Source organism: Miniopterus schreibersii (genome assembly GCF_964146895.1).
Source record: "Miniopterus schreibersii genome assembly, chromosome: 3".
Classification (NCBI taxonomy): Eukaryota; Metazoa; Chordata; class Mammalia; order Chiroptera; family Miniopteridae; genus Miniopterus; species Miniopterus schreibersii.
Window position 1 is genome coordinate 28149416 of NC_138103.1, and position 24410 is coordinate 28173825.

At 49.1% G+C, this 24410-nt stretch overlaps 3 protein-coding genes across 4 annotated transcripts in view; 1 reads left to right on the plus strand and 2 right to left on the minus strand.

Moving 5' to 3' along the window:
* LIMK1 (LIM domain kinase 1) overlaps positions 1 to 11638 on the minus strand; it is a 317283-nt gene extending 305645 nt beyond the window's left edge. The window contains exons 1-12 of one of the 2 annotated variants that reach the window (XM_081131772.1): positions 11476 to 11638; positions 11342 to 11379; positions 10036 to 10131; positions 9867 to 9949; positions 9675 to 9771; positions 7260 to 7356; positions 6229 to 6279; positions 5385 to 5470; positions 5167 to 5212; positions 4935 to 4993; positions 1006 to 1095; positions 317 to 869 (exon numbers count right to left, since the gene is read on the minus strand). In XM_081131772.1, the coding sequence (XP_080987898.1) occupies positions 815 to 869; positions 1006 to 1095; positions 4935 to 4993; positions 5167 to 5212; positions 5385 to 5470; positions 6229 to 6279; positions 7260 to 7356; positions 9675 to 9771; positions 9867 to 9949; positions 10036 to 10131; positions 11342 to 11379; positions 11476 to 11523 (846 nt within the window). In that variant the 5' untranslated portion in view covers positions 11524 to 11638 and the 3' untranslated portion in view covers positions 317 to 814. Of the gene's footprint in view, positions 1 to 316; positions 870 to 1005; positions 1096 to 4934; positions 4994 to 5166; positions 5213 to 5384; positions 5471 to 6228; positions 6280 to 7259; positions 7357 to 9674; positions 9772 to 9866; positions 9950 to 10035; positions 10132 to 11341; positions 11380 to 11475 lie in introns of those variants that run through there. The other variant, XM_081131770.1, reaches the window with a different exon arrangement.
* A 56-nt stretch (positions 11639 to 11694) lies between these two features.
* On the plus strand, positions 11695 to 15051 carry DNAJC30 (DnaJ heat shock protein family (Hsp40) member C30). Its single transcript, XM_081131776.1, has one exon. The coding sequence runs from the start codon at positions 11730 to 11732 to the stop codon at positions 12408 to 12410; it is 681 nt and encodes a 226-aa protein (XP_080987902.1). The 5' UTR covers positions 11695 to 11729; the 3' UTR covers positions 12411 to 15051.
* A 3501-nt stretch (positions 15052 to 18552) lies between these two features.
* Positions 18553 to 22522, minus strand: VPS37D (VPS37D subunit of ESCRT-I). The gene is made up of 4 exons (XM_081131775.1): positions 22293 to 22522; positions 20774 to 20945; positions 20188 to 20270; positions 18553 to 19637 (listed from the first exon to the last, which is right to left on the minus strand). The coding sequence occupies exons 1-4, from the start codon at positions 22428 to 22430 to the stop codon at positions 19275 to 19277; spliced, it is 756 nt and encodes a 251-aa protein (XP_080987901.1). The 5' UTR covers positions 22431 to 22522; the 3' UTR covers positions 18553 to 19274.
* Positions 22523 to 24410: the final 1888 nt, after the last annotated feature.

Below are 24410 nucleotides of genomic sequence, written 5' to 3' on the forward strand. Positions count from 1 at the left end.
TACAGGTGATCAGACAAGAGACTGCCCGAGACAACCAAATGCTGGGCTGGTCAGCAGCTGCTGATGCAGCTCAGGGCCAAAGGTCAGCCCAGACTGCTGGGCTAGATAATGCCTTCTTTTTAAAACTGATTTGAGAGAGAGAAGAAGAGGGAAGCCCTAAATTAATGAAATCTACCTATGTTCCTTGTAGGGTAAAAGAGTGCTTTCATACAGTTAAGTTCTTTAAACCTATCTGGAACAGTGGAATCAGGTGGTAGCTCCCACCAACAGTGGAACTTATATTTGTTTAGGATCACAGAGCTGGAAAATGCCAGAGTTCCTGCTTATGGAGCAGGTAGGCAGAAAGTGGTTTATTGCTTTTACAACAAAATAAGATGCTCGCAGAACTTTAATGAAAAAAATAATTAAAACTTTTTTTTTTTTTAATCCTCACCCGAGGATATTTTTTCCATTGCTTAATAAAGAGAATGGAAGGGGGAGAGAAAGAAACATACATCAATGTGAGAGGGACACATCAATTGGTTGCCTCCCACATGTGCCCTGACCAGGGCTGAGCCTGCAACCAAGGTACGTGCCCTTGGCCAGAATCGAACCCAGGACCCTTCAGTCCCCAGGCCAACGCTCTAACCACTGAACCAAACCAGTGAGGGCACTATTAAAACTTTTTAGAACTTCTCTGAACACTATTTTGTCAGCTGATGAAGTAGATATTTCAATATATAAAACTTTCCAGAGGCAAGTGCCTTGGGGTGGATGGCACAGCTCACAATTGTGTGGATCCCGAGCTGTCCCATCCTTAGATGCAGCTAACTGCTTAGAAGTAGGGCTTGCGCTTGCGGCCAGTGTACTGAGTATCAGGTCTGACTTTCCTGTGAAAAAATAACAGGTGGGAAGAACAGAAGAGTTTCAGAAGAAAGAACAAACTACCTTTGGGACCCCTTCAAATGTAGGTGAGCCTTTAGTGGCCTTTATCTGCAGCAGTCTATCCCTAGCCCAGGTACTCACTTGCCCTGACGTCTATGGCGCTCCTTCTTCTCCAGCACCCACTCTCGGGTCTTCCTCTTCACCCCTCTCCTTGCAATCCTGTATGGGACCCTGTGCAGGAAACATAGCTGTGAGCTGATGGATGGAGCATCCTGGCTGGCACCCAACTTAATCCAGGCAGGAAAAAATGGTGCGCTTCCTTTGAGTTAGGTGGCCTTAGATTCCCCTTCTACAATAAAAGTCACATTTCCGGATACACCCCCATCCTGGTAACATCCACTGGGGTCAAAGCAGTTTATGTAGTGGGAAGGCAGGAGGTGCAAGGCCCCATTCACTTGCAGGCATCTTTGTGTTAGGTGACATTGGGTATGCACGCATCCTGCTATGGAGCAAGTAGGCAGGGGGCAAAGCTACTTTTGGAGCACCTTAGGCCAGGATTGGCTCACAAAAGCCTAGCAATATCCACAGAAAGTCAGAGGTCCAACACCCACTGCTGCCACTTAAGGCCCTAGTCTGGTTGTGAGGTCAGCATACCCCATCAAGTAGCGGCTCCCAGAAATAAATGTCTGAGGTAGGAAAACAAGGCTGCCCAGCTCGTGGCAGCCCCGACAACAATCCTCAAGGGTTAATCTTGGCCTCCAGCCCCGACTGAGGAGAAAAGAAATCCCCTGCAGCCCCATGGAAGACAGGCCCTGAGAACAGGGGAAGCCTGGGCTCCCAAACCACTTCCCCACCTGGCTGTTGGGATCACACTGTTTCCAGCATAACTGACACCAAGCAGGGATGCTTGCCGTTTAAGTGACCACCATTTCCTGAGCACCTGTATGCACAGCCCATGGATATTCTACAATGGCTAGAAACCAGCCTTGCCCTTGAAGAGTTCACGGCTGGGCTGTGGCAGAGATCATTCACATAGGCAAAGCAAGTGCAGAGAGGCCCAGAAGCTGCAAAGCAAGTGACAGGAAGGGAAAAAGCCCAGGGTCTGGGAAAAACAAGAGGGCCATGGAGACAAGCTGGTGCGGTGGGGGCAGCATTCCAGACAAGAAGCAATACACGAAAATGAGACACTAAAAGGAATGAAGGTGAACGTTAGGGAACAGAAGAGTCCTGTGTGCCTGTAGTCATGGGTATAAGAAGGGACCAAGTGAGATTCTGAGGGTCTGCGGAGGGTTATTTCACCTCCTGCACAAGTTTCCTCCCTGCCTGAGGACCAGTGGAAGCCAGACTGCATGACAGACCCTTTTTGTTGCTACTTCTCATCTATTCTAATACAACTCAGAATCATAGTAAACACAAAATAAAAATATCAATCTCACTTGGCTGGGCCAGTTCACAGAGGTGTGAACACCAGCAAGGAGTGTACTCTCCCTTTAGTAAGCAGTGGGAACTTTAGAGTGTAGAGAGGCAGTAGTTCATGAAAGAAACTTAAGAGGGTCCACAACTAGGGGGTAGGAGTCTGAGTGCCAGGTACAAAGCAGGAGGCAGCTGCAAACTTGGGACTGGAGATGCAAGACTAATCTCTATGTGTCTATAAGGAAGGGCAAGCTGTGGGGCACAATAAACGGGGCTAGATGTGAGCCACAGCAGGAATAAGGTCAAGAGCCATCAGGGGATATAAAGGTGGTAGGTGAAGAAGGTGAATGGCCCAGACCACAGGTGGGCAATAGAAGCAAATGCCAGAGGTGGACTGAGCCTTTCAAGAGAGTGGTTTTGGAGTGGTAGGGTGGAGGCCAGGTGGCAAGAATTAAGGGATACACAGGTGAAACAATATTGACACAAAAGAAATGTACAAATCGGTAAAGATTTTAAAAACCTTTAAATTCACCTATTTATAAGTGGCCAGAATGTGATTAGAGAGAAGTGATAGTAATGGGAGAAGCCCAATAATTCTTCCAAAAGGCAACAGTCTCTTCCCCTCCCCTTCCCAAATCTGAGGACTTAGAAGAGTAAGAACCTACAGAACTGGAGGAGATGAGGCCTGTGCCAAGTAGGTGGCAATATCCCCCCTTTGAAAATAGATATATGGATGCTCAGGGTCACAAAACTTACCCAAGTTTACAGTTAGGACATGTCATCTGTAGACACTGGTATGAGGACAAGAGGGACCCTAAGATGGATGGAGTGAGTTAAACAACTTGTACTTTCTCTGTGAAGTAGAAGATGGGACCACTCATTGGGGGCAAGTGGTGGATGCCTTAAAGCAGAAAACATCTAGAAGAGCTCCTAAATCCCCATGGGGAACGGGCTGAGGAAGGAAACTAAGAGAGATCAGATGGCATAAATCTGTGGCAGATACAAAGAACACAACCATGATTTTCACTACCTGTGGGCCTTCTAAACCCATTCAATTCTCTGCCCATTTTTCCTCTTAAATGCCTTCAAAGTCTTAACACCTTCCACTCATATCATCCAGAACTAAGAAATAACCCCTTCACTATCTTATAATTAATTATGCATTCAACAAATATTGAATATGTTTTATTAACAAGATATTCTTCTGATGTCAGGAATATAATACCAGTCTCTCCACCAAGTTTTCATATTAGTTGGTGATACAAATAACCAAGATTTAGAGAAGTTAAAGGTGTTAAGGAAAATAAAGGTAAGGAAAACTCAATTGAAGATAATGAACAGAAAAATGGCAAGGTATTGTTTCTTAACAAAGAAAAGGGAAAGGATCAGTCTTGCTGCTGCACAGAAAATAAATGGAAAGAAGCAAAGACTGAAAGCAGGGAGACACATGAGGCAACTTCCAGTAACCCAGGCAAGACTGGTGGTGACTTAAGACCAGGTGGGAGTGGGGAAAAGGGTTGGAATTGGGATATACATTGACGAGAGGGGTGCAGGACTTGCTGATGGACTGACTGGATATGAGATGTAAGGAAGACAAGAATAACTGAAAATGGTAAAGAATGGAGGAAAGAGGTTTGGGGGTGAAAGCCAAGAGCTCTGTTTTGTTTGAGACATCTGTGGGAAGTGCAGGTGTGGACAGTTAGAAGGTGGGTGGGAAGTTGAGGTGTGGATACTTAGAAGGCACCCTGGAAATCAGAGGTGGAATTGAGGCCAAGAATGTAAATCAGAGTTATGAACCTGTAGTTGGTATTTAAGGCAGTGCAAAGAGATGAGGGGTCCAAGCTGGGCCCTAGAGTGCTCTAGAGGAGGAGCCAGCAGAGTGTACTCAGAAGGAACAACCAGTAAGGTTAAGAGAAAACCAAGACAGTGAGTGGGAGGCCAACTGAGGAAAAGTGTTGAGAGTGATGGGCTGTGTCAGCTCCTACCGAGCAGGCAAGACATGGACAAAGTAGGAAAAAAGACTGAGAAGTGACCATAGATTTGGCCAGACAGGTTGGCGGTAGCCCTGACAAGAGCAATCTGTGATGAGACAGAAGCATAAGCCAAAGAAGGATTGAGAGAATGGTAGGGGAGAAAGTAAGAAGACTAAGTAGAAGTTTTGTTATATAAAGGGAAGCAAATAAACAGGGTGGTAGCTTGGAGTTGTTAAGGGGTAAAGGAAAGATCTCTTAGAAGACATGAGAAATTGTGACTCATGTTTGTAAGCTGATGGGAATGGCCCAGGAGAGTACAGATGAGGATGCAGGAGACGGGAGAGCCACAGGGACCAAAAGGGGATGGGGTCCAGGACATAGGTCATACAGACAGCTAGGGAAGAAGGGGACAGCCTCAGCCTGTCAGGCATGGCAAAATGGAAGGCAGAGAGTAAGACTGCAAGGCTAAGACATCCCAGCCTAAGGCAGGAGGAGGCACAGGAACAAGGGGTTCCTTGGTTCTATTATCACCTTGGTGTCACTGCTACATCTGAACCCGAGACTTGGTGAAAGCAGAAAAAAATGGAGTGGTCCTGCCACCTCCAGCTTCCTCTGCCAGGTCTAATAAACCTAGTGGCAGTAACTCCCTGAACTTTAGGCAGGTGCACCTAAGGTTCACTTTACCTCTTATTTGTGAATGTGGATTCCCTGGCCTCCTCTTCTTCCTTAATTTCATTCAGGCCCTGCAGGAACCAAAATGCTTTTAAAAGATCACCCTGGAAATCTCTCAACCCATCCGCCCTACCCCAGAAGGCCTGGGTACCCACCAGGCCTAAGCCCTTTCAACGGGTACTAAGCCCAGTCTCACAAGAAGGGGATCCAAAAGACATGGGCCTGAACACTCAGGGTCCCTCACCTTTGGCAGAAAGGTCGATGGTCCAGAAAACAAACAGAGGTAGAACCTGCAACAAGAAAAGTGCAAGGACTCATAAAGCCTTGTAGGGCAAGACAAATCCTCACCTTCCCTTCCATAAACAGGTGCCTCCTGCCTGTGTCTCAGGGACCCAACCCAGCACCATTCCGATCCACACCACCACCAGCAGCGCAAGCAGCACACTGGCCCCCAGCACTCACTTCTTTGCTTTGGCACTATTGGGGTAGTCCACCACCACACCACCAGTGAAGCCAGCCTTGATGGCCTGGGTTGTAATCAACTCCAACTGAGGAGAGAACATTGGTAAGTCAGAGAGAGGCTGGGGGAGCACATTGCTTTCCCTCTCTCCCCTTAAACCAGTCTGGTTCCAGGATGCACTTTTCCTGGGAGAAGTAAAAATCTTCTTTATTAGACTGTTCCCAACTGAGTCCTCAAAAGCCACACAGAGGAAAGTGCAGGCTAGAACCAGCCATGGCATACGGCTCCCTCGAGAATTACAGAACAAGCAATTCTCACTTTCTAGCCCAGGGACCCATCCACCCACTCAAATCTCAGGAAATGAATGGCCAACAACTCGGAGGCACTCATTCATGGTGTTAGTCAAGCACAGCTCACAACTTGTCTTTCAAGGTCTATAATTCCGACCTCCTCATTCCTTCCTTTGTATTGCATTACACTCCATAGAACAGATAACTGTTGATGTTCTCTCACCGCCCCCCATTTATGTATTTGGTTATGGAAATCAATTAATATACCACATTACTTGTGATACCATCTTATCTGTCAAGAGAAGACAAACACCCTACCCCACCTCCACAGATACCATCACTCCTACTTAGGACAATAGGTCATAAAACATGTCATCAGGCACCAAGGGAACCACTCTCAGGTATTCATTCTCTCCTTTTCCCACCAACCAGCATAAGGCTTCTTGTTCTGTCATTTCCCAATAGTAGGAGGGCAGGTGAATGATGCAGGACAATGACAGCTTACTGTTCTTGGGCCCTCCCCCTTCCCTGCACTTCCAGTAGCCAAGAGGCTCACCTGCTCTGAGTTCTCAGGGTACAGCTGCAGAACAGCTCGGGCTCCACGGACCTGCAAGAAACAGAAACATTCACTGTCTTACAAATATCCCGTGGGGTCAGGACCCATACACTCCTCCCTTCCTTATTCACTGATATTTGAGTTCCCAGTATGTGCAAGGCACTAGTCTTAGGGCTGGGAATACAGACATAAACAAGAGAGAGCGCCTCTCCTCTGAACTTCTGGAGCTCACATTTTAGTAGAGGAGGCAAGCTAATTTACAGTGCTGATTAAGAGCCAAAAAGAAAAATAAATTAGGGCAAAGGAATGGTGAGTGACAAGAGACCATTGAGTTTACTTTTGGTTCAAAGGCCTCTCTTGGAGGGACACTTGAGCAAAGACTTGAATATAATGGGAAGCTGGTCATTCAAACATGAGGGAAGAGCATCTCAGGAGAGAGGCAAATACAAAGGCCCTCAGAACTTCAGGATTAACCCCAGCGCATGAACAGGAGAAACCATATAATCACAAGATCAGCCAGCCATCTGCAGGAATAGCCCGCCTTAGATGAGGTGGGGAGACTACAGAGACCCAGAAACATCTGAATCCTTCAAAAAAGTAAAAGGACTCATTTTTAAGAGTTAGAATCTCAAACTATCATCTAATCCAAGTAAACAATGAAAATCAACACCAGCAGTTACAAAGTTAATAAAGGTTCCCTCAGTGATAAATAACCACTGTGCTCCCCATCTGAGCATCAGCAGTGGGAGAAAGAAGTCTATGTTCCCAAACCAACTTCTGATTAAAATGCGGCACAGTGGACAAAGGAATTGTAATTGGTCTTAGATCTTGATGTCAGCATCCTTTGCATTTCATTAGGGAGTGTTAGCCCACCGAGCTTTCTATTTAGGCTGAGGATGACAATATGGTCCTGCCACCCCATGCAGTCCCATCTGAATAGTCCTGCCATGGGACTTCTCTACTTCATCACTCTACATCCAGGGCAAGGGAGGGATAGACAGCCAGTCCAGATGGGGAGATCTTATACTCACCAGCACAGAATAAAGAGAAGAAAAAAAGCAGTACAAGCGCTTGGCAGGAATGTCAGACTTCTTGTTAGCATTACAGAGCCACTGCACAGCAGAAATGCTAAAAAAGGAAGGGACCTAGTCAGGAAAGTGACCAGCACACATTGTTCACCCCTGTCTCTTCAGGACTCATACACCACACATTCTTGATTTCCAGGTAAACCCTCCCGCCCACTCCCTTTCTTGGCATGTGCAGGTCCACACCACAACACTGGACCAAATAGGGTATACAGAAAGTCAACATTAACTTCCATGCAGTCAGTCCAAAGAAACATTTTCTCAACCTTTTTCTTCTTTTTTCCCCAACATGTTTTCATTGATGTTTAGAGAGAAAGGAAGGGAGAGAGATAGATAGAAACACTGATGAGAGAAACATCACTGATCGGCTGCCTCCTGAACACCCCCTACTGGGAACGGAGCCCGCAACCCCAGACATGTACCCTGACTGGGAATCGAACCAGTATCCTCTTGGATCATAGGTCAATGCTCAACCACTGAGCAACACCGGCCAGGCTGTCAACCTTTTCTACATGCATCTCAAGTTCAAAATTACTCATCATATCAAGGTTCTCTCTGCCACGTACCCCCCTCCACATTCCCTTCCTCCAAATCAAGGGAAACGTTTTACAGTGCTTACAAGCCACTCATTCACTCTCTTCCAAAATCAGTTCCTCCAACTGTACCTGTGAAGTGTCTCCACAATCCTCAGATTTAAAATCTCAAGCAGCTACTAGGTCTTCCTTTCTGGCATTCCCTTCCTCAGTGCTGTGAACACCCAACCCATTCACAGAACCCCAAACCCTGTCTATTTGTCCCACTGCCTCCAAGCTTTTACTTTCCCCCACCTCTCTCCTAGATCAGCACTTATTACCATCTCAATTGTTTCAACAACCTATCTCTCCACTTTTCTCCTACATAATCTTCCTAAAACAAAGATCTTATCTTGTCACTCCCCAGTTCCCCATCAACTACTGAATAAAGCCAAACTTCTTAGGATAGAGTTAAAAAAAAATCTTCTAGGACCCAACTCCACACAATCTCAACTTCCATGAAATCTCTCATTCAACCCTATGATCTAACAGACTCCTTTCCACCCACTTCCGTGCCTTCGCTCACACTATTCCTTCACTCAGAAACTCTCCTTGACTATCCAAATTCCTCCCAGCCTTCGAGGCCCAACCCCAGCCCCTCCCTTTCTCAAGGCTTTCCTGTGGTCTTTTTAAAGTTTTTTCTTTTTTAATTGATTCTATAGAGAGGAAAGGAGAAACATCGATCAGTTGCCTCCTGAACATGACCCAACCTGACGACATTTCAACCAACTGAACCACCCTGCCAGGGCTTTCCTGTGCTCTCTTGCTTCTCTTCACAACTCAGGTGGGTCCCATGACACCCTAGTACACACCCCACACTCAGCCTTGTGTTTAACCTGGTCCACATATTTTAGCAGCTAATTAACCACGGAGAGTTATTAAAAACAGGGACTGTATTTTATTTCCAAACTCCACAGTACAATGTCTTACATACAACAAATGTTAAAAAAAGGAAAACTTGACATACCATCTCATCTCTTAAAAACAAACTAAAAATGGCTGTTTACTACTAAAACATACAGATCACATCTCTGGCCTTTGGTTTTCTACAACTTAGAGCATCTCATCCAATCATTACTAAAAACCAACTGCTATCCTTGAAATGTCTTCTCCCCACCACCCCCAATCTTGTTCCCAGATATAAGCAAATCCCTTACCCTAGAAGAAAACTTTCCAATTCAAATTTTTACTCACCCAGATCCCTACTGCTCAACATACATCACAGGTCTCGCCCAATTAATGGTTAAACTATGATTTCCTGTCCTATTCCCTACCTCCACTCCACCAACAAAACACCAAATACTAAACAGAACTTACCACAGAAGACAAAGAACAACTTTGTGTTTTTTAACAGTAATGGCAATGGTCTAAGATCCGTTATTCAAGTATTATGTACATGCTCAAAACTTGACCAATACCCCAGAAAGGACTCCTGAGCTGCTGAAGGGATTGGAGCAGTTTAGGAAACTCTCCACTAGAGTTCTTGGGAAGAGCAACAAGATGGCCATGGGAACCCCAAGATGGCTCCTCCTGGCTCAAAAGACCACCCCTCCCCTACCACACACACTCAAAGCAGACAGAGAATCTATACGTTATGCCTGAACTCAGCAGTGCAAGATAATCACAGTAGATAGTTCTGAAATTAAAAAAATACATATTTTGGGGCCTTGCTCTGACCTTTTTAATCTAAAAATTCTGAGGGATGTATATTTTTAAGTTTCCCATGTGACTGCTGCACAGCCAGGTGCACTGGCCTGCAGGACTAAACGCAAAACATGAAGACTCTTACCTGATACAACCATCAAAGGAGCCCGGTTTGAAGGGGATGCCATGGCCCATGTCAGCCAGAAGCAGGTCTCCTTCTGCTTCTCGGTCCAAGGCCGCATCTACATCACAGAAAAGTGAGGGAAACAGACTATGTGCGTAGCTGCTCCATACTCATGAGGGTGGTCCACCCCAGTGCTAAACAGAACATACTTACCCAGCATGGCAGGGCTGATGTCAATGCCCACCCAGTAGTGCCCCTCATTGGACAGATAATCTCCACTCAGCCCAGTGCCGCAGCTGGAAGATACAATCAAATAGGTACTCAACCGTGTAGCAAAGATGCCCCATGACCTGGGCAATCTGACTGGGCCCTAGGATCTTACCCAATATCCAACAGGTAACAGGGCTTCTCATCAGGCAGATCAAGGAGCTCCAATGCTCGCCCAGTCATCTTGGTCTGGACTTCAATCATCCTAGAGCTAGGAAGGCAGAAACACAAACAAGTAGTAAAGTTCTAGGCTAAAACTGCACCCAGACTAAAAAAACACCAAAGGAGAAGAAAAAAGAACAAGGTGCTCTTTCTTGATCAACAAACTCAACTACAACTATTTAAAAGTGATCCCAAATGTCCATATAACACAGTGACATGTTATTCTGTTGTGACACAAATTATAACTGTACCTGATGCAAAGCTAACATAAAGGGAACAAATCACTTAACTAATGATCGACCGTTGAGTATTTTCAAATCTATCAGGCTTTCATGTTTTATTACTTAAGAACAAGTTTCCTGGGAGAATTACCCACCACAATTACTCTCAGATATAAGGATCAAGAATGCACAACAAAAACCTATAGCAGTGCTGTCCATGAGAAATATAATGCAATCTACATATGACTTTCTAAAAGCCACAGTTAAAATGAAATTAAGTATGTAAAATTAACTGTAATAGTTAACCAAATCCAATGTACCTAATAATATATTTTATTTAACTCAATATGCTCAAAGTATTTCAACATGTAATGAATGTGAAAAATGATCAATAAAATATTTTACATTTTCTTCATCTAAGTAATTCAGACTAGACACATTTCAATAGATGGCTGATGGCTACTGGTTACTATAGCACAGAATAGGTTTAGAATATATCTGGCTTTCCCAAGATCAAGTACCTGCAGAATTTTTTACAGAGTGGTTTATCAGAAAGGAGAGGTCTGGAAGTATCTGCTCTAGCCTTCTCCTGTTATTTGACTTTGTAGTTCTTAGAAATAACTACCCTCTATGAAATTCAACAGTTGTCAAGGGGATTTAGCGAGATAATACAACAGGGGCACACAGTAAACATTTACGAATATTATTTCCTTTTCCCCGATAGCACTAACCCCTTATACGTATCCACTACCCCTTGAATATTTTACCCCATGCTTAAAACAAGTTGTCACAATAAACTTAGAAAACAACCCAGAAAAAAATATGATCACTCCCATATTAACACTGAGGTAACTGAGGCCCAGATGGTTCAAAGATTTAACTAAAGTTGATTTTGCCAGTGTAAGAAAATGGAATCAACCCAAGTCCCTTCCTCCCACCCCACCCCCAAATTCTGCTAGCTTTCCAAGCGATGCCCCAAATCAGGGGAAATTCGGGGGTCCCCACTCCCGAAGCCGGGCAACAGCCAAACTCCCTTACTTGCGCATGTATTTCCGGGCTTCATTCTCGTCGTAAAACTGCGGGAAAAAGAAAGAGAAAAGGGTAGTAGGAGGAGAAATCAACACGCGGAGGTTCATTAAGACAGAGGGGTGCCCGAGGGCCACAGGGCTCACCAGCTCTGGGGGCCCGCCGTGCTCAGGTCTGCCTCCGCGGCACGCCATACCCTCACCGTCGCTGCACGACGGCGGGTGTTCCCCCGAGTCCGGCTTTTATGTCATCAGAGCCGCACCCGCCTCGTAATACACATGCTCTACTCCTCTCCCCGCCTTCTTTCTTACTCGATTGGCTACAGGGCTGACGCGCTGCGAACAACGCACGTCTCCCATTGGCCAGTTAATCTTTGCACCGCCCGCCAGATCCGGTCAAGATGGCAGCAAAGCACGGCCTGAGGTGGCCGCGGCTGTTACCGTGGAGGTTGTGGCAGGCCCGGGGTCCTCCACAAAACCGGGTATCGTTCCTGGGCCTAGAGGCGAGGACTTATTCTCGGAGCGACGGCCCGTACTCGCGCACGGCATTGTATGAGCTTCTTGGCGTCCCCTCCACGGCCACGCAGGCGCAAATCAAGGCCGCCTACTACCGGCAAAGCTTCCTCTACCACCCGGACCGTAACGCGGGGAGCGCCGAGGCTGCCGAGCGCTTTACGCGCATCTCCGAGGCATACGTGGTACTGGGCAGTGCCACCCTGCGCCGCAAATATGACCGCGGCCTGCTCAGCGACATGGACTTACGCGGACCTGGCGTCCGTCCCTCCACGACGCCCTCAGCGGACCCCGGCTCGCCCCGCACCCCGCCGCCCGCCTCTCGTACCCACGGTCATGGTCAGGCCTCGCCTGGCTCCGAACGCACTATGTTCAACTTTGACGCCTTCTACCAGGCGCACTACGGAGAACAGCTAGAGCGCGAACGCCGCCTGAAGGCCCGCCGTGAGGCCCTTCGCAAGCAGCAAGAGGATCGGGCTAAGAAGGGCTTCCGCTGGGACGAGATCCGAGACACAACTTTAGTCTTACTTCTCTTAGCAATCTTCATCATCATGAGCATTCGTTTTTAATCGAGAGAGAAGAGAAGGGGAGCAGACCCCAGAAAATGGCCTTTCCTGTATTGAACCGTTCGCTTTCCACAGTCTACCTCTGCTGGGGTCCGAAGGAACCACTTTCCCCCTCCTTTTCCCCACCCGCCCAGCTTAGCGGTTGACCTGCACATCCCTCTCCCCAGCGGTCCAGAAAAGGAGGCTTTTCGATGCCCAAGAAGGAGGCCCCAGAAGGAAGAGCCCTGAAAGCCTAGGAGTGAAGGGTTTTCTGGAGTCCCATGGGTGCCTGCTTCCAGAGGTTGCCTTCCTCATGTTGTCAACTTCTGGAACACTTGTTCTGGCTTTATCATAAAGCTGAGCAGGAATTGTCTGCTTCTGCCCCATGTTTGTACCATGGGGCTCTGTAACCTTGAAACGTGCAATGTGACCAATTGTTGGCTGCCAAAAGAAAAATTCTGAGGTGTACAACTTTGTCTTTCTGTGAATTCCCCAAGCCACAGGTGAGACCTGATGTAGGCTAAAAATGTGGTATATGGAAACCTTGCTATGGTCAGCCCCAAACCCCATTCCCCCTTCTGCTGGTGGCATGAGGGAGTGGGAAAGCAAGGTCATGGAGCATAAGGAATGAGTGTTCCTGTGCCCATACTTATCTAATGTATGACCTTGGGGAAGTTACTCTATGGGCATGACAGCAGAAAGCAAATCATTTGCTCTCTTGAGGTCTGTCACACTTTATTATCCATTCTTCTAATGGTTTCAGTGGTTAAAACATGCCGGTAGAGTCAAGTTTATCCTTGGGACAGTGTGTGCTTGTCACCTGGTTATCCCTTTACCAGCCAGCCCTCTCCAGAAATAGAGCTCCTCTGAGTGTTGCCCGTCCTGTTTAGCTTGCAGTGCTTATTGCAGGCCCTATAAGCCAAGTCCTAGAAACATGGTTGCTTGAGGCTATGGAGAATTTGGGGAGTTTGGAGTTAGTGGGATTACTGAGGATTAAGAGGCCTGTGGTGGAAACTCGGTTCTTTGTTTAGAACTGCCTGAGGCTTTTTTCCTATTTCTAATTTGTGCTAAACAGTTGGTCAGTCATCACTTGGCTAGAGAGGTAGTAGTCAGGCTCTCTTAACCCCGAGTCACTGCACATAGGGAGTGCCTGGCTATGAGATTGTCAGTGCTCTAATACTTATGCAGTGGGGCTAACTGTAAAGCTGTGGAATAGGGAAACCTTTACAAGAGATCTACCACAAGGGTACAGGCCTAAGTCTGGAGGCTAAACAAAGCCAGAGGTGCTTTGTATATATTCATACCAATTCCTGCATTCACACTCTTGTGTGAAATCCTTGTATAAATTGGGATAAACCCATAGCTACTTCAACTTGGTCTCTTCGATTCTCTCTGGCCTTAGAGGTCAGAGGCAAGCTCTTAGTCATGGCTTTGCAGTGACCACAGTTCAATAGTAAAAATTTGGGCCCACCCTTATTCAGGCCCATTGTGCTCAGTGAGCCTTGATTTGTGGGGTGGGGATATGTACTGTGAAAAAGAACATTTTAATGTTATGTTTCATATTTGAAAAAAACGAGGGAGAGTCTGTTCTTTTTGAAGTATAAACTACGGTAATTGAAGCTTAGTAAAATAATACAGTAACTAGTGATTCTCAACCAGGGAGTTGGGGCAAGATTCTATCATAGTTTCTATAAAAAGGAGTTGGAGTTCTTCTGGGTCTTGTTTGTAACAGCACTAGTGGTCTGTAATAGCTGAGACCTTTTGAATGGGCTCCTTGACATAGACCTTTCAAGTATGTTTTCTATGAAGATCACAGTCAAGAATATTTCCTGGGGCCCCAGAACATGGAAATAGAAAACTCCAGAAGGCTTCAGGTGTGTGTGGGGGATGGAGGTGGGGGGACATTCCAGAATATTTCATGCAGGGTAGTCAATAAAATTTATTAACCATCTAATTCAGCTTCTCCTTAGGCCCAGAACTAGTAAAGTACTCCTTTAGTCTCATTCTGTTTGCCTCGGGGTTTTTTAGGACAGATCTGAGCTCTGAACCTCCCTAAGCTGAGTGGGCTTTTCATGGAAGGGGAGATGTGTGGGAGGTTTTTTGAAGGACACCCCCCACCCCCAGTGTTACCTTGTCCCCATAGTAACATTTCTCCCTTCCTACATGGGAAGAGAGGCTGAACCAGGCTGTGGACATTAGTCCCTACCTTCTAGGCGCTGTTCCCCAATTCCTGATAGTGGAGGAGGGCTCAGACATACTCAACTTTAATCACTTTTTGTTGGGAGATGGACAAGAGGGGCCCAGCTTGTCCCAGGCTATGCTCATTGAAGTGGGTATGGGGTTGCAAGTATAGTACAAAGCTGAGTGCACAGCACATACAGGTCTTAAATGGGGAGACTCAGACAAGACAGGATCAAAGATGTACGTGTTGAGGCAATTGTGATATTGTCTTTGGACTTGATCAGGACTTTATTTCTCCTGAGCCAAACTGCTTTTCCCTCTGTTGCCATTTATTTATTGCTGGGTGAAATCCTTTACCCATCCCAGTGCTGACAGAGTAGAATTTCTTGCTTCCTTCCGAGGTTCTGGCATTTTGTTCACAGGATGTATCTTGCCCACTATAATGGTTCCAGCATGAGCTAAAACAAATAAGAATAGCCTACCTTAAGCCAATGAGTTGTCCATTTGGTCATTATTGACTCCATATATATACATACATACATATAATCATATGTGTAATACATATATGCGTGTGTTTATGTGTGTGTATAACAATCACACCCTGAGGCTGAGGCACCAAGGATGGAGCCCAAATGAGTGGCCGCCACACTCCCTTTTGGTAAAATGTGAGGGGAGGGAGGCTATATCTTGGACCTTTGGGCTTCCTGGAAGGTCACAAGATCTCGAAGAGAGGCTGAGAGAAGGGACAACTGGTAAGTGGTGGTGCTACTTCAATTCACTCTCTTGAATTCAGTGCACTAGAAAAGTGGGCTCACTCCTGGCCTTTGCCTCCTCTCAGTTCCTCAGCCCTGTGATGAAATCATATACTTCCACCTGCCTATGGTCAGGATCATAAGAGAAGGCCTGCCTTGCTTACTCTCAGGCCCCACTTGTAGCCCTGGCAGCCATAGGATTTATGCAGAGCAACTGAGGGTCCCTCTGTTAGTGTGCTAAGGATGATAGTAAGACCTGAGTTTGGACTTCATTAACATGCATATGCTGAGAACACTGTGTTCATCCCCAAGAAGCCATTGCAGAGTTCACTTTGTGTCGTGAGGTCATAGTGTTACTATGCATCTAGCCATCATGCCACTCTCTCTTAAGGCTGTTGGAACCTGGGGTCCTGTCACTAGTCTTGAGGCCCTCCCGTCCTGCCTTCATGGTTCATACAATGTTTGGCTGTGGCTGGCACAGTGTCTTAAAATAACTAGCCAACATTCATAACTGAGGGGACTTTGCATGAAAATCTAGATTTCTGACTTCTCTCAAAAAATGAGATGTGCCACCATTGAGCTCAGATAACTGCATTAGTGCCTGGGAGACACTGTAACATCTACCTTTAAGATAGGATATTTCTCTACATTTCACTGAACTCCCACCATCAGAGGGGAAGTGTGCAAGACCTTGATACACACACTTGAACCATTTTACCCACAGAAATATCTATCCCATGTCGACTCAAGAGAAATTTTGAAAAAGGACCATGCATTTCCAGAAAAAATAGGAGAGGGTGTATTTCTTTGTGCAAATGGACTGTTTCGCATCTCTGATCTTCCTGGCCCCTACAGGCTGAGTCTACATCATAACTAAGAGCTTATACTTTATGTGGGGAGGCAGAGTAAATCTTATTTTCATGTGGGACAAGAATCTCTGAAGAGTTCTACAGCAGTGTTAAGGTCCTAGACAACGCCAGAGGTCCTCACTCAGAGTACTGTAACCCCAATTCCTGCAGTCAATCTTTTGTGGACAGTCTTTGGATAAATTGGGATAAACCCACAGCTAGTCCAACTTGGCCTCTTGGAAACCATTCACTTCTCTAACCTTGGAGGTAAGGGCAAGTTCTTTGCAGTGACCATATGATTCATTGGTAAAGATTTGAGCCCACTCTGGTTCAAGCCTGCTTAGGTCAGTATGCCTTCATTGGCCAAAAAAAAAAAGCACATTTAATGTTCTATTTCGTATTTGTAAAACAAGGGGAGAAGCTTAAGGATATATGCAGAAGCTAGTGGTACCCAAACAAGGAGGTGCACATAACAGACTTTCTTGAGAGGTAGGAACTCTTTTTTCAAACAGGGATCGGAGTTTTGTTATTTGGACAACTTTTCATTTTTGGTTTGTAAAAGCACTGGTGGTCTGTAATAGGTGGTGCCTTACTCATGGGCTCCTTGATGTAGACCCTTAAATTCTCTCTCACAGAGGATTACAGCCAGGATCGTTCCCTCAGGCCCCAGAACCTGGGAACAGGAAGTTCTAGGTTTCAAGCAGGAAGAGCGCCCTGCATGCAACCTTCTAGAACATTCTGTGTATCTTCCAGCAGGGCAGTTAATGCAGTTTATTAATCATCCAATTCTGATCCTTTCCCATAGCCCCAAACCAGGCCCACTCCACTCTGGTGATATCTGTACCCATCTGCCTTGGTCTTTTTCAGGCTGGAGCTGAACACTAAGGGGCCTCAGTCCCTGCCCCTCTAAAACAGTCTGAGCTCTCTGAGGTAGGTGTGGGCTTTTGAAGGACCCCCATACAGTTCCATGGTAACAGTATTACCCCCTTCCTGTCCCTCTATTGCCTGGGTGGTTCCTTTCTCTTTTCTCTTACCTGCCCTGGGGACAGGAGGCTGAACTTCTCTGCCTACTTGAGGCTGCTCCCTAGTTCATGATAGTGGAGGACAGCTCAGGGCCCAACCTTAGCCCCTTTTGTCTTTTTAGTTACAAGCTGCCTGGAAGCATGGATCCAGAATGTTTCCATGAGGCCAGAGCAAGAAGGGCCCAGCCTGCCCCAGGTTGTGCTTAGAATTCAGGAGATCTTCCAGAGCTGTTCTGTTGTTCTCTCAGGAAGAGAGGTTTTGGTGTCCCTCAGCCCCCAGCAGCTCAAGTACCAACAGGAGAGTAGGAGAATCAAGGCCAATATGGATGGAGGGTCTTGTGGGCACTATTAGTGCTTCCTTTGTACCCCTATGTGATAAATCTGTCTGGACTTGAAGGGCTCTCAAACGCTCAAATGGACCAGTCCCTCCAACTATTGCCTACATCTCTAAAGATTAAGCCGTCACCCAGGTGCTGTTCATACAATTTGAAAGAAGGGGACCATCTACTCCCAATAGCAGCCCTGACTGTTAAGAGCCTCACAATGAACCAAAATCTGGCTCCCTGTAGTTTCCACCCATTGGTCTAGGCTCTGACCTCTGGCTCTACATGGATCCCTCAATTGTTCCACATGGACTTAGTCCCAATCCTCTTATCATTATTACTCCAAAGGTGCTGTTTTGGGGGATCCCTCTTACAGTGTAAGATTTCAGTGAAAAGTCGAGCCAACTCAACACTTCCCTCTTTCTGGATGGTTATATTCTTATTTACATAGGCCAAGATTACATTTGCTTCTACAGCATTCTGACTGTCCGCTTATTTGTAAGGCCTTCCATGCCTCCCTGCCAAACTTCATCTCATCAGACTTGACCTAAGCTGATTCAGGGCATGTTTCTGCTCTCCCATCTTCTTGTCCCTCATTCATTAGCCAAGCTGGCCACCTAGTGTTTACTTTAGCTGAAAACAGATGCCTTCAGCACTATAGAGCCTCCTCCATTACTCAATGGGGGTGGCATTTGGCAGGCCAGAGAAGAAGCAGGTACCATCATGATTGGGCTTACAGGTGACCCAGGAAAAGAAGTTGCATACAGGTGAGGCAATTGAAGAACAGTGAAGAAGCAGAGTGTACTTCTGGCCAGATGTGCTGGGAAGTTAAGAGTTAGGAAAGTCTCCCACAGGTTGGTAACCAGAGAAGGCTTCATGGAAGAGGCAGGAGCAGTGCTGGACCTGAAGGACAGCCGGACTTTGGATGGGCAGAGAGGAAGGAAGGGCATCTCAAGAGTAGCAAGTGCAGGAACTGAGATGTAGAGGCTGCAACAGCAGAGTGGCTGGTTGAGGGAGCAGAGAGGAGTCGGGCAGCATCGTCATCCTCATCATCACATTTATTGACGGCCCCTGGGAAGCGGGGCTGGGGACAGAACATACAAAGACAAGGACCTGCCCTCAAAAAGATTCCATTCTAAGGAGACGGGACAGAAAAATACAGAATGGTCTTTCCTTGGGGATGGCCCACTCTCACCTGTGCAGGTCAGAAGCCCCTGGCCTACCTTGCCCCAGGATCTAGAGCATGAATGGGGTTCCAGGGCCATGGTGTCCCTGACCCCTGCGGCTGGGACCTGACCACCTGGCTCCTAGGTGGTGGGCCCGAGGACTGGGGGAAAGGTAGGCTCAGTACATGATGGAAAACACGCCTGTCAGCCTTGGCATTGTGCCAGCCCAGTGGAGTGGCAGGGTGCAAAAGGCTCCCAGGACAGGGCCCCCTGGGGAAAGTGGGCACCTCCCTAGGTCGCCATGAGTCAAGTTCTTTCACTGGGTCTTGCCCATCACCTGGGAGGTCTCAGCCAGGGACAAAAAAAGGCAGAGTTTCCTCAATGCCAGAGGCATAACACCCTGCCCACCCCACCCCCAGCCCTCTCTCTGGGCATGTTCCAGGTGACCCTCCTCCCCAGCTTAGCCTCCAGGGCCAGGGCCTACCTGAGGCCAGGGGGAGGGGCCTGCCCCTCCCCCCACCCAGGCAGTGGGGGAGGAGGAGGAGCCACGCATCAAGTTTGTCTGGACCCCCCATTGGGGAGCCATACCCTGGATCCTACCGGTGAGGGGGCTCTGGTTGCGAGGGCCGAGGGCTCAGCAGAGGGGCTGGGCCAAGGGGGCACCCGGGGGAGCCCTTCAGAGGGAGCACTGGGCGGGAGTCCAAGGGGGGAAGGCTCCGGGGCACTGCTGGTGGCCCCCGGGCAGCCCCGGTGGGCAGGACAGCTGCAGCGGGGAAGGGTTTGGGGAGATCCGCAGCAGCAGTGGGTGCAGGCTGGGCAGACCGCTCTCGGCGCCGCAGCAGCTCCTGCAGCTTCTCAGCCTGGGTCCGCCTCAGGTGGGCCAGGGCACGGCCTCGCTGGAAAGCGGGCAGGAAAGCCTCCAGGCTCTGCTCCCCCAGCAGCAGCTGCTCCATCTGCTCCTGGGACAGGAGGAAGGGACAGTTTGGGAGGAGCACGACCAAAGACTGTGAACTGGCCCTCTATCCCTCCCACTCTGAATCCTTTCCAATGGTGACCACAGCTGGGGGACGGGGCCACCTGAGTTCCAGCCTGGGTATGCCTCTGACTTGCTGAGTAACTACAGACAAATGTCCTCTACTCTCAAAGCCTCTATTTCCTTATCACCAGAACTGCTGGGTCAAAGATGAAGCAGGATCAGAGATGGGGACCCACTTAAGTAGACTTAGGTGTTCCCTGTGTGTGATTCTGTGCTCCCCTGTCCAGGGCCCCTTCTACCCCACGTCCATTGACTCTCTGCACACTATACTCCCAACCAGGCACTGAGAAGTCTATGCCAGCTCCTCTGTAGACCCAGCCTACAAGGCCCTGAGACATTCACAGGGGTGCTCTCCTGGTACCTAGGACAGACTTCCTAGAGGGTCTCTCAAGGCTGCAATGTAAGAATGAAGGGGGGTGGAATGATAGGATGGGTCTCTCCCTGTCCCCAGGCCCAGCCTCCCCTCCCCTCACCTCAGCCTCCTGCTCAGCCTCTTCCAGCTCAGCCTGCAGCCAGCCCAGTGCACAGTGGGGGCTCCAGCGATGCATGCTCTCCTCTGAGGGCCACAGAGGGACAGAGTGAATAGCCCCTGCCCTCAGGGCCTGTCACCCAGGATAGACAGGTCACAGCCCCAGGGCCCAATCCTGATTCTCACTGACCCTGTGTGTGATTCTGTGCTCCCCTTCCCATCTCTGGGTCCTTGGTTTCCTCATCTGTACAATGCCCACGGGATCAGTTTGTGCATCTTCCCCCAAGGTCCTGCCTCCAGCCTTAATGCGAAAGAGGAAGCAAGGGCTTTGTCTCCTAGAGTACTCCAGACCCTTGGGTATTCGGCCCCCTTTTCTCCCACTGCCAGGGCTCCCATCTGGTCTCTACAACCCAGCTCTGCTCACCAACTGTTCACTTCCTCAACTTAGTTTTCCAGGAGTAGCACCCCTCAAACTTGCCCAGGGAATAGGTCTGCCCAAGTCCCACCTTTCAGAGCCTAGCACTTCAGGCCAACCAGCCAGATGGCCAACTGCCACCCACCCCAGGCAGTTCTCCCAACTGTCCTCTCACCCAGTCGCTGCAGCTTGTCCGCACAGCTCTCAGCCACCTCTCGAAGTTCCTGGTACTTGATGGCCAGGGCGGCCCGACCCATCTCCAGACGGGGCCGCAGTGCTAGGTTCTCCTTGGCTAGTGCGTAGTTGGAGGCCAGGCAGGCCTCACGCTCCAGCTGCAGGCCCTGGAACTGCCACCAGAGAAAAGTCAAGAGGCGCACTCAGGGAGTCTGCCCACTTCCACCTACTGCCACACTGAGCAACAGTGCCCATGGGTCAAGCCAAAAGCACCCCAATCTCAGGATGGGGAGCCAACAGGTGGAGGGGCTGCAAGAGGCCCAAATGGGGCTTTGCCTTGAGCTCCCTCTCTGGGCCTCAGTTTCCTCCTCTACAAAGTAAGATAAAAACCGCTACCTTAAAAGGCTGTGGTGAGACTGAAGTGAGGAAAACTATGAAGGCTTCTACAAATGTTAGTTAATTTTTAATTTTTCAATTAATATGTCTGCTCAGGTCCCTGAGGAGTCCCCCTCCCTCTTCTGTCCCATTTTCCATGCATGGGCAGCTTCCCTCTCATTCCAGGCCTTTGTCTGCCTCCTCCTCAGGTGTTTGTGCTGAAAACACTCCCACCCCTGCTCTGACTCTCCAAAGTGGTCTTCACCCTGTCCCTGCATAGCACCCCCTCAAGCCACCCTCTCCTTCCCTTAGACCTCTCCTTGTGTCCTCCAGTGGAATCCCCACACCCCCAAGGAATACACACCCCCTTTCCCTCCTGGATTCTCTAGCACCTGCTCCCAGCTTTCCTGCTCTTGCAGAAAGCAGAGCCCCTTTCTTTACTGCTTCTGGAGAAGGCTTTTTCCTTGTTTCTAGGAGTGCCCAGCCTCCCCTCCCTGCCCCTGGAGAACACACTACCCTCCATCTGTCCCCTATAGGATGCACATGCCCCTCCTGTCTGCCTCCTTCCAACACACACTTTCCCTTTCTGCCCCCCACAGCCAACCAGCCCTGGCCTATCTCCTGTGAAATATACAACTTTCTCTTATGGTGGCCTACGGAATATACACCTCAGCTTTCAGAACCCTTCCTAAAGAAAGACACAAAGCCTCCTCCTGCATCCCCAGGATGCGGGCGCTCCCACAACGGTCCCCCCGAGTGTTAAACAGGCCCCTAGTTCTCCCAATGGAAGGCGCCTCCCCTTTCTGGCCCTACAGAACGTGGGTGTGAGAGCCAGGGCCCCCCACAACAAAACCACCCCTGCCCCCCAGAACACACCTCCCTGGAGCATCCGCTGTAGGACACGCCTCGTGGCCATCCCGGGGGTGCATAAGCGCCTCCCTGGGTTTCCAGCGCCCCACCCGCCCCAGGCCGGCTCCGGGCGCCCCCTCCCCCGGGGGCGGCTCCGCGGGGCCCACTCGTACGTGCCAGGCTCCCGCACCCACCCGCGGCCCCGCGGCACAGCCCGCGCGGCCCTTTGGTTGCTCGGCAGGTCCGGCAGGCCGCGGCCCGTTCCCCGCGACCCCCACCCGCGACCCCCGAGCTACCTTCCTGCTGAGCCGCACGATCCGGTCCAGCTTGGGTTCATCCTGAAGCAGGTCCCGGAGCTGCCCGGTGCTGAGGATCCCAAAGCGCCCCGGGCTACCGGGCTCCGGCCCCGCCCGCGCCGCCCGGGCCCGGTACATGCCGCCCGCCCGCGCCCCCAGCTCGGCTGCTGGCTCGGCCCGCTCGGCCCGCTCCGCCCCAGCTCCGCTCCGCTCCGCTCCGGCTCCGGGATCCGGCTCCGGCTCCGGCCGCGCGCGCAGCTCCGCCGCCAGAGGGCGCCCTGCCCGCTCTTAAAGGGGCCGCGGCGTCGGGGCTGGGGGTGGGGCGGCGAGGGGGCGAGCCGCACCCCTGCCCACCCCGGCAATGCAGCGCCGCGCCGCGCCTCCCGCACCCGTTGATCGGCCCGCAAACCCGTCCTCCCGCCGCCATCCGTACATCTGAAGCCACCTCTCTCCGCACCCCTCCTCTCAGCCATTCATCATTCACCACGCCTCCCAGGCACGGACTCTCCCACCCCAGGCGGTTACAATTTGCGGGGCTATTTCATATTTCCCCTCTGTATTCGTACAACAATTTTATGAGTTTGGCTGGGCTCCAGGAGTCCTGCCCTGCGGCGAACTTGTACAAGTCAGTCACCTCCCCAAGCCTCAGTTTTCTCTTCTGTAAAATGGGGTGGTGATACACACTGTGAGGATTAGAGGGAGTGAGTGTTGAGTGCCTTTCCTGTACAATGAATCCCTAGTATGTTGTCATTTTACAGAAGAGGAAATAGATTTACAGAGATGTTATCACCTTCCTAAAGTCACATTACAGGTAAATGTTGGCAATCTCAGTTCTTCCCGTCTGTGCAGGGCGCATGGAGCACATGATTCCTGGTCACTGGGCTAGGCCCTGTGGGGCACCCTCTCTGGGGAGCTCATGGATTTTAGGCAAACAAAGTCACATTCTCACACAGCTTACTCTAGGACAAGACAGAATGTTAAGTTTCACCACTCGATGGCTTCCTATGTGATTCTCATGTGATGCCAAAGGATGTCATTTACCTTATTTCACAGTTAGACTTAGCCAGCACCATTGTTAGGAAACAGAGACTAAGCCACTTGTCTAAAATCAAACAGTAATGAGTGAGCTTGTTCCACTTTACCACACTGCTAAGAAAGCACAGAGGTGGGACTAGGGCAATCAGAAAGGTTAACCAGAGGAAGTGACATTTGATCTGGGTTTTGAAGGATGAATAGGAGTTCTGAAGTTAAAAGAGAAAATAATGAAACCAAAGAGAGGTCCATAAACCAAGGTATAGGGGCTGAAAGAGCCCAACAAGGATTCTTCTAATCTGTCCAGAACACAATAGGCAGATGTCTGAAAAAGAGAGACAAAGCTGATGGAGTAGGACAGGACAGGCTTATTGGCAAACTGTAAAGCCAACACTTCTTCCACATTTTTATGATAACTGAAATTTGGTTTTCCCCTTCAAGGCTCAGCTGAAACATCACCACCTCCTGGAAGCCCTCCCCACCTACCCAGGCTGGATTGTGTGCCCCTATCCTCTGGGCTCCCACAGTTCCTGCTCTCCTTCCATTATAGTCCTGGGCATTATCAAGATCCCCTCCACACATCCCAATTCCCTGGCTATGATCTCCCTGGTTCTGCTCTGCCATCTCGGGACCCACCATTTCCACTAAGCTTCCAGGGGTCTTCTAGACAATCCTACATGGTCCTCCTTTGGCCCCTTTCACTCTGGGCTCTAGGCCTTCAACCTAAAAGTATTGGTAAGATCTGATAGGAGGCCCCTGCCTCAGCTTGTCCCCTCTTTCTTACCAATCCCCCTTTGTTCAGCCCAGTGGGCACCCTGTTGAATGCCCCACAATCATGTCCTCTGTAAACCTTCCCCACACTCCTTAGACCCCTAAACCCACTCCTGCCTCTCTCAGTAGATAACTCTGCTAACCATCATAGGTAGAAGCTTCTTCACTTTCTGCCTCACCTCTTTGGATTTTCTCTGTATCTGCCTCAGTGCCCTTCCCTCCCACCTCCAGGAAAGGCCACCTCTCCTCCTTCCAAAGCCAATCCAGGTACACTTTCTATGGGTCTCACCTTTACCTGCCTCCTCAAGATGCTTT

Excerpts from the sequence above, each read along its gene's own strand:
- VPS37D (XM_081131775.1), bottom strand. The coding sequence starts at position 22,430 with ATGTACCGGGCCCGGGCGGCGCGGGCGGGGCCGGAGCCCGGTAGCCCG. Across the intron at positions 20,946-22,292 it reads TCGTGCGGCTCAGCAGGAAG|TTCCAGGGCCTGCAGCTGGA; the intron begins GTAGCTCGGGGG and ends CTCTGGTGGCAG. Across the intron at positions 19,638-20,187 it reads AGGCTGAGCAGGAGGCTGAG|GAGCAGATGGAGCAGCTGCT; the intron begins GTGAGGGGAGGG and ends CTCCTGTCCCAG.
- DNAJC30 (XM_081131776.1), top strand. The coding sequence starts at position 11,730 with ATGGCAGCAAAGCACGGCCTGAGGTGGCCGCGGCTGTTACCGTGGAGG.